General features: G+C 39.6%; 2 protein-coding genes across 2 annotated transcripts in view; one reads left to right on the top strand and one right to left on the bottom strand.

Moving 5' to 3' along the window:
* The first annotated feature begins 443 nt into the window (after window positions 1-443).
* LOC114155940 (uncharacterized) lies at window positions 444-6,815 on the top strand. The gene is made up of 4 exons (XM_028036082.1): window positions 444-1,322; window positions 1,805-2,008; window positions 3,116-3,326; window positions 6,392-6,815. Exons 1-4 carry the CDS (start codon window positions 617-619, stop codon window positions 6,642-6,644), a joined length of 1,374 nt encoding a protein of 457 aa, XP_027891883.1. The 5' UTR covers window positions 444-616; the 3' UTR covers window positions 6,645-6,815.
* A 2,315-nt stretch (window positions 6,816-9,130) lies between these two features.
* Window positions 9,131-16,051, bottom strand: part of LOC114155939 (uncharacterized) — a 37,557-nt gene continuing 30,636 nt past the window's right edge. The window contains exons 18-19 of the mRNA XM_028036081.1: window positions 10,529-10,598; window positions 9,131-10,088 (exon numbers count right to left, since the gene is read on the bottom strand). Coding sequence (XP_027891882.1) covers window positions 9,763-10,088; window positions 10,529-10,598 — 396 coding nt within the window. The 3' untranslated portion in view covers window positions 9,131-9,762. The remainder of the gene's footprint in view (window positions 10,089-10,528; window positions 10,599-16,051) is intronic.

Raw genomic sequence — 16,051 nt, 5'->3', positions numbered from 1 at the left:
TTCTTCATCCACTGCTGTAAATGGGGAAATAGAAATCCTGACTTTTCAGCTTTTAAAAACCTTTCAATGGACAATCACTACAGAACCTTAAAACTGATGAAAAACAAGCATGGAATAAATATAGCTTTTGGACGCCTGTAATGGTGTGAATTTATTTGAAAACTAAAGCCCCTTTGTCTCTGTTTTTTCGGTTTGTTTTTTTCATTATGCTATCCCTCTGTTTGATGTCTGATAAATTTTATTTATTTATAATTTTATTTTACCTGTTTTTATTTTTTTATTGTCATAATTATATGTGTGCCTTAAGACTGTAAGACTTGTTTTCTTCATGTATGTACATGCCACGTGATATTGTACACTTGTTCAAAATGTTTAATAAAAAAAAAACAAACAAAAAAAAAACTCTCCAGGTCGGCCCCTATAGGCTGTTTGCCGCCGGACGGTTCTTAGTGTAACGCTCAAAGAAATCGACCGTCTTCCGGTGTAAACACAAGGCTGCAGTTAGAATTCGCCGAAAACTTTAAAATAGCGAGCCATTAAAAAGCCTAAATTATTAACAGTATATTTACGCACTAGGTTTGTTGACTGTTGTTCTATACGCTGAGTGCATGAAGTAATGGAAGGACCACCGCAGCTACCACCTGAACTTTGGGTTTATGTGTTTAGCTATCTTAGCACAGAGGAAAAACACACGGTTCGCTCCTGCTGCAGGCACTTAAAGAAGCTTATCGACCACCCATCCCTATGGAAGGACTACACTGTGGTGATGTCCGAACTTCGCCGCTACACTTACGGCTTCTGGCACACATTGAATTATCGCAAGCTCACCCGGGTGGCTGTGCGACACCTGCGGCGAAAAGAGTGGCGACGTTTGGTAAAGTTCCTCCCGTCGCTCACTGCCATAGTATTTGTAGATGGCGGGCGACAATATAAAGAGAAATACATGGACAACCTTGCCCGATTTCCCAACCTACGGGACCTCGGGGTACGGAACGCTACCTGGGATGAAGCGTTGCTTGGCCACAGCCTAACGGAGCACCTTCAGGAGCGCCTCACACACCTGAGCGTGTGCAACGTGCGGCTGCCCAACACTGTGGAGTTCATCAAAACTGTGTCCCAGCTGGTCAACCTGCGCTTCCTCCTTTTCCACCAGCAGAGTGAGGGTTACGGGCTGGACACGGTGAGGCCTGTTCCCCGCAACGACTTCCACGCCATGTTGCTGAAGCTGAAGAAGCTGATCCACCTTTCCTGGGGGATGAAGGGGGAGCCACCAGAACCGCTTCCTGACGACTACTTGAGTCCACCGAATCCAGAACAGCCAGGTATGCCTTCTCCTTATGCCTGCCGTCATAGCTTCACAAGTGACAGTCCGAATTATACACTGTACGTTCAGTCCCATTTAAATAGCGTAAATATATAATTTGGAGAACAAGCAACATACACAAACGTTGCCTTCCTTTGGGACAGTCGGTCATATTTTCCCTGTATTTTCGTCACAATGTAGTTCTCAGGACACAGGTTCAAAACTACTACATGTAGCTTCATATTTAGCAAACCAGAAGTCCTGCTAAACATAAAACTACATCATGGCCACTGTTGTATTAATTTTCACCAGATGGACAATAACAGCTGAGTAGCAGTTTTATAGATAGTTTATTTATTTTCCAGCTGGAAAATCTATTACTTTGCTTGAGTTATTTCAGTTAATAAAAATTAGAACTCCTAAACCTCTCATGTAATCCAGTGTTAAAGCCATAATCTACACTCCTGGATCTGCTTCTTAATGTTTTCCTTTCTGCTGCAGGAATGTCTTCATACGGCGGCCCGGCGCTGACCAGTCTGGAGCTTGTGGACTACCCAGAGACTATCCTCCCTGAAAATGCTCTGAGGAGTCTGACCTCACTTCGGTCTCTTGCTGTCCGCTACAGGTACATCAGAGAAGGGATTGAGTGTCGACTCAGGTCCTGGCTGACCCCTCTGCGACAGTTGGAGTCACTCACCATCATCGGTGAGTTCTGCTGCCTTTCAGCATGTTTTACATTCTGTAGTTTGTTTATGCTGATATTTATGTATGGTTGGATAGTACACAAGTACACAATATTAAAATGTTTTTCAAATACATTTTAATATAAAATATTTAAGATTTTAATATCACATTTTTGTAGCTTGCTGGTCTGGGTCATTAGGATGTGAGTTAGCATAGCAGAGAACAAAGCAAATTCTCATCAGAGAAGTTTCAAACAGCATCAGTCATTCTTCCACTAAAAGTGGGGCATAATGATATTTAGAAACATGTGATTAGATTAATGCTGCGGTTGATTAGTGTCATGATGATGCTGATTACATTGAACCTAAACTGACTCCTTTGTTTTTATTCTTCATCAATACTGTTTGAGTTTTACCTTCTTGCTCAGTGAGAGTAAACATCAGCAGAGGTCTAGCTGGGTGGTCCAACCCTCAGTGTAACAGAGCTCAGCTGAGCCAACAGCGTCTCCAGTGATTGTAGTATAAAAACAGCTGGAAGGTCCATTCACTGCTTCATCTGTGTTCCTGGCTGCCATTATATCAGGAAGACTAAAGAACACACAGGTTTTGTCGGGTCATTTCACACAAAGAGAGCCAAGCTTCCATCATGCTGTATAAATCCCACCACCCAGGTAAACATTTCATGTTGATGCAGTGGACCTGTGACAGTCCAGATCTCAGCCTTACTAAAACACATTTGTTGTTTCCTAAAAGCTGTCACTCAGAACAGCGGCAGCCACAACAAGGAGCATGAGGAGTTTGAAGCCTCAAATAGAGAAACAGTGGACAGTCCAGGCCTCTCTGCTAGTAGGTGAACTGGAAGCTTCAGACATCAGAGGCCTCTGCCTAGAAGAGTGCAGCTCAAGCTTGAAGTGGAAACAGCCAAAGTGAATCAGGCGAAAGGGAAGTTCTTTAGAATCATGTGCTGATATCATTTTTGGTTAGATACACAAAAACCCTGGGCTTATCCAAAATCTGGTACTTTCTTATAGGTTCCATTAACAGATCTCCTTGAAAGTTCTGTTGATGGGAGATTTTAGAATTTGATGTTTTCATTGAATTGAGAGGAAATGTTCTAATATTTCTTAAGGTGGGAACTCCCTTGCTACATATACAACCACCATCCCACCCAGTGTGACCAGGCTGACACTGCGAGTAGCTATAACTCTGAAAGACATGGACTCCATTGCTCCTAAAGTTCCAGGACTGGAGCACCTGGACATTGAGCAGAACCGTTCTAGTGGAAGCCTCTGCAGACGGATCCCCATGCTATTTCCTCATCTCAAGACTCTTAGGATACGGTGAGTAGCAACATTTGGACACTTGTTACTTGTTTAGTGGAATGTAGACTTCACTAATGTGCAGATTATATTTAAAGATAAAATCATTAATATGTTGACTATGGCTACATTAAACCTTATAGTTTTATTCACAAGATGGGGGAAAAATGTAAGAAATTATAAAATCATATTTTCAAGATCTGTGAAAACACAGACATTGTGTTGTCTGTTGAACACAATTAAAGGAATCTAAAAAAATTAACATTATATGTTGAAAAAGACAAATGGAAGACTTATAAAATTGACTTTGTGAGCTTTCCATCATGTTACACACTGTGTTCCAAATTATGCAAATTGGATCCAAGTGTCATAAAGATTACATTTTTTGTTGTGATATTAAATTTATAAATCTTGTATTATCTTGCTTCATTTTCATATGAAGTTCCTTCTCAAGAAATATCACTGTCACTTTGTCTTAAAAATATTCTTGTTTGTCTCTCATTTTCCTTTCATTTAGAAAAATCTGGCAGCTTTAATGAAGATGATTAACAAGGAGGCGAGTCCTTGAATGGTTTTATTCTGGTTTTGTCAGATCATCATACGCTGTCAGAATAACATACATGCAATGAGTACGTAAATGTTCTGCGACATTTAGAGGAACTGTCAACAAGATATGATAAAAATAAGTCAATAACTTGTTTTCAATGATAACTAGATGGACATACATGCAATGTCGTGGTTTCAAAGTGTATTTAAAGCAGGGACTGGCTGCCTCTGCAGTCAACTACACCATGATCCAAAATATTATGCAAATTGGATCCAAGTGTCATAAAGATTACATTTTTGTTGTGATATTAAATTTATAGATGGTATTGTGTGTCAGGGCTCTTTGAATCACTATAATTAATTTCAGAGAGCTGGTTGATTAGTTTGTCTGGTGAGCTCAATTAAAGGAAATCTACTTAAGAAGGATGTTCCACATTATTAAGCAGGCCACAGGTTTCAAGCAATACGGGAAAGAGAAAGGATCTCTGCTGAGGAAAATCATCAGATAGTGTAGATAGTGTATTCATGCAAATATGTAATGCATGAAAACATTAGATATTTAACGAAAACTGAAGCGTTATCATACTGTGAAGAGATTTGTGGCTGATTCAGAACAAAGATGGGTTGGACAGATAAAGGCAGAATGAGGAAGGGTTCTGTTAGACAAATTGATTGGATTAAGAGAGCAGCTGTTAAAATGTTCTTACAAAGCAGCAAACAGTTATTTGAAGCTGCTGGTGCCTCTAGAACGTCAAGGTGGAGGATCCTCCAGAGGCTTGTGGTGCATGAACCTACTATTGGGCCTCTGACCAGAGCTCACAAACAGAAACGGTCACAGTGGGCCCAACCGTACATGAAGATTCATTTTCAAACAGACTTGTTCACTGATGACTGCTGTGCAACCCTGGATGGTCCAGATGGACGAAGTAGTGGATTGGTGGTGGATGGCCACCACGTCCCAACACGGCTGTGACGTCAGCAAGGAGGTGGTGGAGTCATGCTTTGGGCTGAAATTATGGGAAGAGAGAGAGAGAGAGAGAGAGAGAGAGAGAGAGAGAGAGAGCTGGTCGGCCCCTTCAGAGTCCCTGAAGGGACCTGCAAAGAAATTCAAGCAGAAATTCTCCACAAACTCACAAGTTCAATGGATGCAAAAATTGTGCAAAGAAGGGGTCCAATGTTAACATGGAAGTCGGTCTGTTGAGATGTTTTTGATTGAAATAGCTTTTGATTTTAGTACGTGTGACCGCAAAGAATGGCCGTTTACAGTTCTTTATAATCCATAAAATGTTTAGAAAATCTGCTGTGCATAATAATTTGGAAAAGTGCATTTAGAGTTTTTTGTTTTTGAAAAAAATACTGTTCTCATGGGAGCTTTGTTCAGTAAAATTTGATTATACTGTAATAGTTCATGACTTGAAAACTATACTGACCATCATTTTCATTGAACATTTAAGAAAACCTGAGAAAATGTCACTTGCATAATAATTTGGAACACTGTGTAATGTTTTCCCCCATCAAAAACATACTTGAGGAGTTGCTTTGATTCTTTCATGCATGTTTGAGAAATCCTTGAATCTCCCTTGGCAATCATTCTGGGTGCTAAATGCTTGCTTTCATAAAAATGTGCTTATTTCCACTAGGCTCATTCTCTGAGCTTTCACCTCATTCCAGACTAGCAGCAGCAGCAATTAGCAGATGCCTCATGGAACTAGGAGTCTGCTGAGCTAATCATACAAACTACTTCTCATTTCAGCGTTCCTAAGATGGTTGTAATCGTAAATGGCATATTGACAAACATTATTATCCCACGCTAAAGGTGGAGGGTCAGAAAGAGGAGCTTCTTAAAGAGACAGAGCCCCAATTTGAAGGCATCAAATTGCGAAGCCAAATTTCTTTAATGTCTTTTTTAATATAGCATTTTACAGCAACTGAAGATAACAGTTACTTGCTATAAAATGGCATTATGTTCTTGGAAATACACAATACTGCCCCTTTAAGAATTTTGAAGTGCAACAGAAAGCTTTAACATAACTTTTCCTCAAATGAATATTTCCATTACAATTTTCTTAATAACTGTGACATTTGATGACATCCGTCCGTCCATTATCATACATCCCTAGTCGAGTCCCCAGAGGTGCTGTATCTCCAGCAGCGGGCAAGAGGTGGGGTCGCCCTGGACAGGTCGCCCTGGACAGGTCGCCCTGGACAGGTCGCCAGACCATCACATTTTGATGATGACATAGAAAAATCTAAATCTTCCTGTGATGAAAACAACCATGCAGATCGCTATCAAAGCAACAATACCAACAGAGCAACAATCATCAAGGGGTAAACTCAGTAGCCCCAATGATCCAGTATCTGCCTTAATCAGTATCCCATGTCATTGTGGATGACCTATGACCTTTCAATGCTGTGAATTGTGCTTTGACCCACAATTCAGTGCCTCTCACTGTTTTAGATGTGATCTGAACAATCCCTAAAAAATGAACAGCTCTGTTTATTTTCTTCAACCTTTAACATGTTTCCCATCTCATCTGCAGATTTTTCCGCCGGGAGCCAGAGAAAGATCTCCTTAGTCTCCACAAACTGCGACACCTGGTGCAGCTGGAGCTCCTGGTTGAGCGCTCCTTCATTCTGAGGGATTACCTGAACGGCCACCCGTGGCCCAGCCCCTGTGTGCAGGAGCTCATCAATGAGCTTCGGGATCTGTCAGAGAACAGGATCACTGTTATCACCACAATGCGCCAGAGAAACCTTTTAAGAGAGTGTGACTGTTTGTGGGAGGGGGACTGATCTGCTTTATATAGGGGAAGACAAGAAGCACACGGTTTATAAAGTGCAATACTCAAGGACAGAGTCAAAAAAAAGTTCAGAGGTGAAAGCTGCAGTGGTTGCCAGTTTTTCTAAAATGAAACATTTGGATTCTTTATGTACACATTTCTTAATAAATTGACATTCATATCAGTGGCTGAGGACTCATAGTGACCAGCTATTTAATCAGCTAAACAGCTGATTAAATAAATCTAACAGATTTCTGTGATTGTCAGAAAAGTCAAGTGGCAAGACGGTTCTGGGACTCAAACTCTAAAATCCACAACTTTCCCACATGGAACAATGCAGCTGTCTACCTGTGTGTTGCAGAATTCTTGTGTATAAAAAGCTGGGATAAGTTTTCTTAAATGTTCACAGGTTACATTATTAGAGTACACATTTACCCATGAAGACTCATTTGATACAAAACGAGAAGCACAACTTAAATTATGCAGAGGTGGGAACTCTAGTCACATGACTTGGACTTGAATCAGACTTGAGTCAATTAATATTAAGACTTTAGAAATGACTTGAAAAAATGTTCAGACTTGGATTTGAACCTGTTTACTTGAAAAGACTTGATATTTTACCCAAAATATAAAGTGTAAAACACATATTTATAAAGTAGACCCATTAATTCCATTACACTCAGTCATAACATGTTTTTCTGAGACACATGAGCTCCAAGATGCTGCTGCTGTGCAGAACTTCAATCATGGCAGCAAACCAGCAAAAGGCAAAGAACTTCACACAGTTCTAGCTGATTAATGCTTTTGGATGTAGGTAGTGTTAGCTACATGATGACCAGCTGATGCTATTATATCACTTTAAGCTTGTTAAGAATAAGCTGCTAGTATTGTTTATCTATGTTCAAAAGTGGGTAGTACTGTTTACATTTACTTGAGTAACTTTTTGGGAGAAAAAGGTATTAAGAGGATTTTTACTGCACTGTGCTTTTTTCTTTTACTTGAGTTTTTAAGTAAAAGCTTTACTTTTCTTTTACTTATTATTGCTACTCTTACTTGAGTAGATTGATTTTGCTTTTTTTTAAAAAAAAAAAACTTCAGAGATTGAAAATATTACATTTCTGCAACATATGAGCTAATGCTTATGCAAATTTGAGCATAACTCAACATTTTATACATGTCACTGTTTATATTCTTGTTTATTTTGCAATAAACATAGTACTCCTATTTGAAAAGTTACATAAAGATTTGTTTATGCATTTATATTAAAGCAAATGCTTGTTTAGTCTACCCCACCCCCCACCACCACCACCACCACCAAATAAGCCATGCCCCCTCCCCCCTCTTCTGGAGCCGGGGGTCCGGATCAGAAAGCAGGTTATGGACCTGAACTCAGGGAAGATAATTTCTCTGCCCCATCATAATGGGGCAGAGAAACCCCATTATGGATGGATTTGAAGACATCAGGCAATTATATTGACAATAGATTGTTTACTGTAGTCAGCGCATTAAGTCTACTGGGTTTTTTATACTTTGTATAAAAACGCTGCACGTTTTATCAAGATTTGAAATAAATATAGATTTTAAAAACAAACGGCTTATTTACATTTAACATAAAATCGCAACATTGTTAAAAAAAGGGGGGGGAGAAAAGACTCGAAAAGACTTGAATTTCCAAGTTTCAGACTCGGGACTTGAGGATAAAGACTTGAGACTTGCAAAATCCTGACTTGGTCCCACCTCTGGTATTTTGTCAAATCCAACCTCTGAGTCGTGTTATCTTGCTATTCCCTAATCAAAAACAAACCTGGAGTGTTTCTGTGATTCTTTAAAGCATGAATCCCCCATGGCAGTACTGTCGGTGCCTCGCCTGCTGTCACACCGCACATCTTCTCTCTGCACTGCAGTTTTCAGCTCCGCCTCCACTCAGCACCTCAGACTGGCGGCAGCAGCGATTAGCCTGGACTTGGCTTTCTATCATCGGAGCAACTTCTCAGCCCAACGCCCTAGGAATGTTTTAAACGCATATGGAGAAACGTGATGACGTGCTGAAGGCGGAGCTTATTAAAGAGATATACACCCAGTTTCAAAGCACTAAATAATTTTTAAAAAGTAATTTCTTTTTGGTGTTTATAGCATTGTATTATAGCTGAAGGTAATTTGGTTACTAGAATAAAATGGCACTATGTGTATTTTATTCAAATACATAAGTACATAATATTCCCCCTTTAAAAACTGGACACATTTTATTTTTCATTACTTTCAGATTTGATGTTTTATGAATACATCTAATTGTTCTTTGTAACTAGGGAAACCTGGAAAATCAGTGCTGCATCAAAACCCTTTTTCCTCCCACTGTAAGATGGATATTAGAGATTGTACAACCTTCAATGTATCTTCAGCTTTTAAGAGAAGTTTTACATTTCATGGAGTAAAATTACATCTATTTTCACTTTTTTTTTTATTCCACTCTTTTCTCATTCAGATATTTAATAGACTACCCGCAGCCATTCCTGGCATCTATACCAGCAGCTTTATTAATCAAGAATGGATTTTATTTCAAGTTGGTTAATAAAAGCAACATGAGCCATGTATTTGTGTTTTTGTAGGTGTAAATAACTATAAATTCAGAATGCATTTTCATTTTTACAACAAATTTTGAACATTGTGATTTTCTCTAAATAGTAAAGTATGAGCATGAAAAACAATTACATTTATCCTTAGGATTTCTCTTAGCTCAAACATTCTCTCTACCTCACTTGATGTTAGGAACTTCTCACCGTATTTTAAACCTCTGAAAACATTTTTTTGTGTCGATCCATGTGCAAAACAATGAGGTAGACATTGGACATGCCAGAAATTTGAGAGCAACTATGCTTCTTACAACAAACACAGCCTTCATACGGTGCAGCTTAACCAAACATAACAGAACACTACAAGGACGCACAGAAGCTTTGAAGATAGGATCACATTTGATATGGAATCTAATAATGTTCTTTCTGTAAGTCCTCTGTAGTGCTCAGCAAAGTAAGTTTTATTGTTTTGACTGTAGATTTAATGAAAAGCCTCCCTAAGACATTTCTTTGAGGACACGGTTGAAGTTGTAGGAAGGTCTCATGTGTTCCAGGTGAGCCTCAGAACTCCAGGAGCAACGATAGCGGCTCCAAAGATCTGATGCTGATCTCTTGTTTCTGCCCATAGGCTCCATGCTCCACCTTCATGCCCTCCTTTGTGCACTTGGCAGATTCTGACATGAGCTGTCTGCAGGCTCCAACTAGGCTTGAGAAAAGCTGAGCCCCTAGCCAAGGCTCACATCTGTCTTTGTACTGCATTCTTCTATTAACCAGTGGCTCACCAACCAGGGAGTCTTGGGGAACCAGTAAAACACTCCCAGGAAGGTCGAGAACTGACACAGTGTGTCTGTCTTTTCGAAAAACTTTAGTGGACATGAACTTGTTGGCTGTTGAGAAAAATATGGAAATGATAGGGGTGAGTACATTTAAACAGGAAGTTAAAGTAAATTGAGACATTTTTAGTGGTACATTAATAAGTTGGTATATTAATTAATTCTGTTATAAACTTGACGTTTTTAACATTTAATCAATTGAAATGTACTTTTATATCAATAAGAGGAAACGAATGGACTCGCTTAATGAGGAAAAAAGTCTGGATGAAACCTGGACTTGTTTAAGGCAACTGTCAACATTTCTAAGTTTCAATGGTTACACTTGAGGCAAGATGACTGTCAGTGACAAGCAAAAATTATATATAATATTCTTTATACAGATCTACAAAGAATGTTAATTTAAATAAAATCTAAAGACAATTCTTTAAGTCAAAAAGTAACAATAGATGTATCTCATTCCCATGAAAAAAAGGTGAATTTGAAAGATATCTCACCCATCTCATGTGTGACCTCCTCTGTAGCTCCTTGAAAGAAGCACACATATACAACCAACCCCTGTTCGATCTAAAGAGAGACACAATGATCATTTCTGATAATAAAAAATAGTGCATCTTCTAAAACTGAAACAGGAAGGAAAGCAATTAAAAACAAGTTTGTTATCCAAAGAAACTTACTAATTGGGATATAACAGAGTTGGCAATATTTAAGCTAACAACAGGTTACTGAGCAGGAAAACTGCAGGTCAGAGGTGAGGCATAGAGTAGAAAATGCTCTCCGAAGAACTGGGACTTCAGGAGTTTCTTGGAGTTCTACAACACTGGAACAAAACCTGAAGAGTGTATGGATTGTGTTGAGCTTAGTGTAGGCACTGCTACTCAACCGGAGTGACCAAGTTTGTAACATAAGCTTCTGTGAGGCACCTTGTAAGCTAACAAGCTAAATTCTCTGCAGGCAGCTATGGACATCTGGGTGATGTGTGCTCTAAGCTCAGATGTGCCACCGGTCTCCAGGGAGTCAAGGTGGGAGACCTAGACATGAATACGTATCATTGAACGCTGGGTCCTACATTACATTGGCACCATCTTGAATGTGGCAGTAGAGTGATTGAAGCTCCATAATTCATGTGCTGCATGGACTTGTTTCAACCGTTTTAAAGTGCAAACGGGATCCATTGACATTATCTTTCAATTCAAGCAATTCAAGCAACTCTCTCATTCAAGCAAGAATGAGAGAGAAAAAAAATTTAATTTTATGAGCAGAATTTCTTGACTTTGGGGCCAGAAACTAGCTTTTAAACAACCAAGAAATATTTCTTATGTAACTAAGTTGGCCTGAAGTAACTGTTATTTTCTTAGCTTAGCTAACTTTATTCCATACTGTCTAATGAGAGAGAGCACTGTTAGAAGGGAAATACATTAAAGACCAGAGGATTCTGGGAAGACAGGTCAGACCATAGACATATACATAAAGAATAGACGCCTCATGGACCACTCTTGCCTATTGTCACTGACGTGACGTTGTGCCGCCATCTTGGAGTGGTCGACCGCTCCCCTCAGCGTTATATGTAAATGTGCTGATACTGCAATGAAGTATCAGCACATTTATAACGAGCTAAATACACACACACTATTTTCCTGAAAATAATAATAATAACAATAATAATAATAATAATGCATTTTATTTGACAGCACCTTTCAAAACACCAAAGGACACTTTACAAGATTAAAAACACAAATTAAACAGTTTTGTGTCTTGTGGCACAAAATAACTAGACAGTTAAAGTGAGAAGGTTAACTTGAACAGATGAGTTTTGAGTTGTGCTTTGAAGGTCAGAACAGAGTCAATATTACGGTTGTCAGGGGGAAGAGCGTTCCAGAGTTGGAGAGCAGAGTAAGAGAAGGTTCTTTTCCCCATGTTGATGAGACAGACAAGAGGCACTGAGGTGGATGGAAGAGGAAGAACGAAGGGAACATGAGCAGGTGGTGATGTGCAGAAGATCAGACAGAAAAGGAGAGGCCAGGTTGTGAACTGCCTTGAATGTAAACAACAGGATTTTAAATTGAATTCTGAAAAAAACAGGAAGCCAATGAAGTTGTTGTAAAATTGGAGTGATGTGGTGAAATGGAGCCATTTTGGCAATGATGTGAGCAGCAGAGTTTTGAACCAGTTGAAGTTTACAGATTGATTTATGAGGCAGAACAACCAGGAGGGAATTAATTTGAGAAATTGGACCAAAAAGAAAGCAGAGTCCAGTGAGAGGGATGGATGAAGTCAGTTAATATTACGGAGATAGAAGTGCGCAGACTGGATAATATTATTAATATGAGAGTGAAAAGAGAGAGTACTGTTAAGAATGACACCCAGACCTTTAACCTGAGGGGTTGGAGAGACCAGAGAACTGTCAATTGTGAGGGAAAAGTTGTTGACTTTAGATAGAGTAGATATTATTTAATGTTAATAATGTTATTTATATAACATTTATGATGTTATTTAATATTTAATGTTTAACTGTGGCTTGAATTCAGAGTTTCCAGGTCATTTGACAAACTGTCTGTGGCCCTTAGAACCAAAAAGAACCATTTTAATTTCATCAGTCCACAAAATACACTGCCTGGCCAAAAAAAAAGTCGCCACCAAAAAATGGTCACACTCTCTAATATTTTGTTGGCCCGCCTTTAGTTTTGATTACAGCCCGCATTCGCTGTGGCATTGTTTCAATAAGCTTCTGCAGTGTCACAAGATTTATTTCCATCCAGTGTTGTATTAATCTTTCATCAAGATCTTGTATTGATGATGGGAGAGTCTGACCACTGCGCAAAGCCTTCTCCAGCACATCCCAAAGATTCTCAATGGGGTTAAGGTCTGGACTCTGTGGTCACCAATCCATGTGTGAAAAAGATGTCTCATGCTCCCTGAACCACTCTTTCACAATGTGAGCCCGATGAATCCTGGCATTGTCATCTTGGAATATGCCTGTTCCATTTGGGAAGACAAAATCCATTGATGGAATAACCTGGTCATTCAGTATATTCAGGTAGTCAGCTGACCTCATTCTTTGGGCCACAATGTTGCTGAACCTAGACCTGACCAACTGCAGCAACCCCAGATCATAGCACTGCCCCCACAGGCTTGTACAGTAGGCACTAGGCATGATGGGTGCATCACTTCACCTGCCTCTCTTCTTACCCTGATGCACCCATCATTCTGGAACAGGGTAAATCTGGACTCATCAGACCACATGACCCTCTTCCATTCCTCCAGAGTCCAATCTTTATGCTCCCTAGCAAACTGAAGCCTTTTTTTCTGGTTAGCCTTACTGATTAGAGGTTTTCTTACGGCTACACAGCTGTTCAATCCCAACCCCTTGAGTTCCCTTCGCACTGTGCGTGTGGAAATGCTTTTGCGTTCACAATTAAACATACTCCTGAGTTCTGCTGTTGTTTTTCTTCGATTTGATTTGACCAAACGTTTAAGTAATTGCCGATCACGATCATTCAGGATTTTTTTCCGACCACATTTCTTCCTGGAAGACGATGGTTCCCCACCATCCTTCCAGTTTTTAATGATGCGTTGGACAGTTCTTAACCCAATTCTAGTAGTTTCTGCAATCTCCTTATATGTTTTCTCTGCTTGATGCATGCCAATGATTTGACCCTTCTTAAACAGACTAACGTCTTTTGCTCCGCTAAAAACCAGATCTGTTTCTTTTGCTCGTTCTGCCCCCTGGTTTACTCCTGAATTTCGGCTCATGAAGGCCAAAGGACGGCAACTTGACAGGCTCTATCGGAAAACTGGACTAGCTGTTCATAAAGGCATGTATAAAAATTATATATTACACTATAAGGACTGTATTACTCAAGCCAAGTCCCTCTACTACACTGGTCTAATCTGTTCAAATGAAGGTTCCACCAAGTCAATATTCTCACTTTATAAGAACATTATTCGAGCCCCGGACTCTCTACCTTCATATCTGTGTTCAACTGATTTTTGTAATTCTCTCATGCCATTTTTTGACAGCAAAATTCTAAAGATTCACCAGCAACTCAGCTCACAACCCTTCCCCTGTTCTGTTTTTGAACTTTCTCCTCCAGCCCATTCCTTCTCTTCCTTCCAGCTCCCAACAACTTCAGAAATTACAAGTCTAATACATAAATCTAACTCGTCCACCTGTCTGCTTGATCCTCTTCCCACAGTCCTGGTTAAAGCCTGTGCCTCAACCATAATCCCTTTTATTTCTACCATTATTCACCCCTCTCTTTCCCCTAGAAAAGTTCCCGCATCATTTAAAATTGCTGCCATAACTCCTATCTTAAAAAAACCTGGTGCTGATTACTACAATCTGAATAATTTCCGTCCTATCTCCAACTTGCCTTTCATCTCTAAAATTCTTGAGAAGATAGTAGCATCGCAACTTCACACTTATTTATCCAACAATAACCTGTATGAACTGTTTCAGTCTGGTTTTCGTCCCCTCCATAGTACAGAAACAGCTCTCATAAAAATCACTAATGACCTCCTTATGGCAGCTGACTCTGGCTTGCTGTCCATTCTTATCCTACTTGATTTGAGTGCAGCGTTTGACACTATTTGTCATGTCACCCTACTTAATAGACTGTCTTCCATTGGTATCACTCAGACTCCTCTAAACTGGTTTAAATCATATCTTTCTTGCCGCACTCAGTTCGTTCGGATCAAAACCTTTTCTTCCCAGCCTTCCTCTGTTACATCAGGAGTTCCCCAGGGCTCTGTCTTAGGGCCCCTTCTTTTTATTATTTATCTCCTTCCCCTGGGTAATATTTTTCGTAAATATAACATTGATTTTCACTGTTATGCGGATGACACCCAGCTTTATGTTTCCAGTAAGCCTGCCTCCAACCTTCCACCATCCTCGCTTACTGACTGTTTGACTGAAATTAAATCCTGGTTTTCCTCTAATCTACTTAAGCTTAATAGTGATAAAACGGAGGTCCTTCTCATTGGTACTAAATCTAATCTGGCCAAAATCAAAAACTTTAGTCTTGAAATTGATAACTGTTCTGTTTTCCCCTCCCCTCAGGTAAAGAGTCTGGGTGTTATTCTTGACAGCACCCTTTCTTTCCAGTCTCATATTAACAATATTACCCACTCATCTTATTTTCATCTACGCAACATCAACCGTCTTCACCCCTCCCTTACTTCCCATTCCGCTGCCATTCTTGTTCACTGTCTTGTGACATCACGCCTGGACTATTGCAATTCCCTTCTGTTTGGTCTCACCCAGAAATCTCTTCATAAGCTTCAACTGGTCCAGAACTCAGCTGCCCGTATCATTACTAAAACCCCATCCATGCACCACATCACTCCTATCTTGCAAAGACTTCATTGGCTGCCTATCAAGTTCCGCATAGAATACAAAATTCTTCTGTATACTTTTAAGGGTCTTTACAATATTTCCCCACTATATCTTTCCAATCTTATTCATATTGCCACTCCCTCTCGTTCCCTCAGATCATCCTCCTCCATCCATTTGTCTGTCCCCTCTGTCCGTCTTACTACCATGGGGAGCAGAGCTTTCAGTCGCTCTGCTCCCCAACTCTGGAACTCATTACCACCTCACCTTAGAAACATAAAGTCATTCCCTAAATTTAAAACCGAACTTAAAACACACCTTTTTAGATCTGCCTTTTCAATATGACACAATTGGTTTGCTTGATTTTTATATAGATTTTTTTTACATAGATTTATATATAGATTCCATATAGATACATTGTTGTGTATTTATTCTATCTAGTTTTAATTGCTACATTTTATTGTTTCTGTTACTTTTGCTCTTTGTACGGTGTCCTTGAGTGCCAGAAAGGCGCCTTTGAAATAAAATGTATTATTATTATTATTATTATTTTCCACGACCACAGGATGTGTCTTTTGCCATGGTTGTTTAAGAAATGAGGAGTTACTCATTACATCAGCTGGGGTTAAATAACTTGTTGCCAGCTGAAAGACCTATGCAGTACTTATCCAATAGGAGGCTTGTACCT

This window comes from Xiphophorus couchianus, chromosome 13, assembly GCF_001444195.1.
Source record: "Xiphophorus couchianus chromosome 13, X_couchianus-1.0, whole genome shotgun sequence".
Taxonomy (NCBI): Eukaryota; Metazoa; Chordata; class Actinopteri; order Cyprinodontiformes; family Poeciliidae; genus Xiphophorus; species Xiphophorus couchianus.
This window is presented reverse-complemented; position numbering and strand designations above follow the sequence as displayed.

Excerpts from the sequence above, each read along its gene's own strand:
- LOC114155940 (XM_028036082.1), top strand. The coding sequence starts at position 617 with ATGGAAGGACCACCGCAGCTACCACCTGAACTTTGGGTTTATGTGTTT. Across the intron at positions 1,323-1,804 it reads ACCGAATCCAGAACAGCCAG|GAATGTCTTCATACGGCGGC; the intron begins GTATGCCTTCTC and ends TTTCTGCTGCAG. Across the intron at positions 3,327-6,391 it reads CTCAAGACTCTTAGGATACG|ATTTTTCCGCCGGGAGCCAG; the intron begins GTGAGTAGCAAC and ends TCTCATCTGCAG.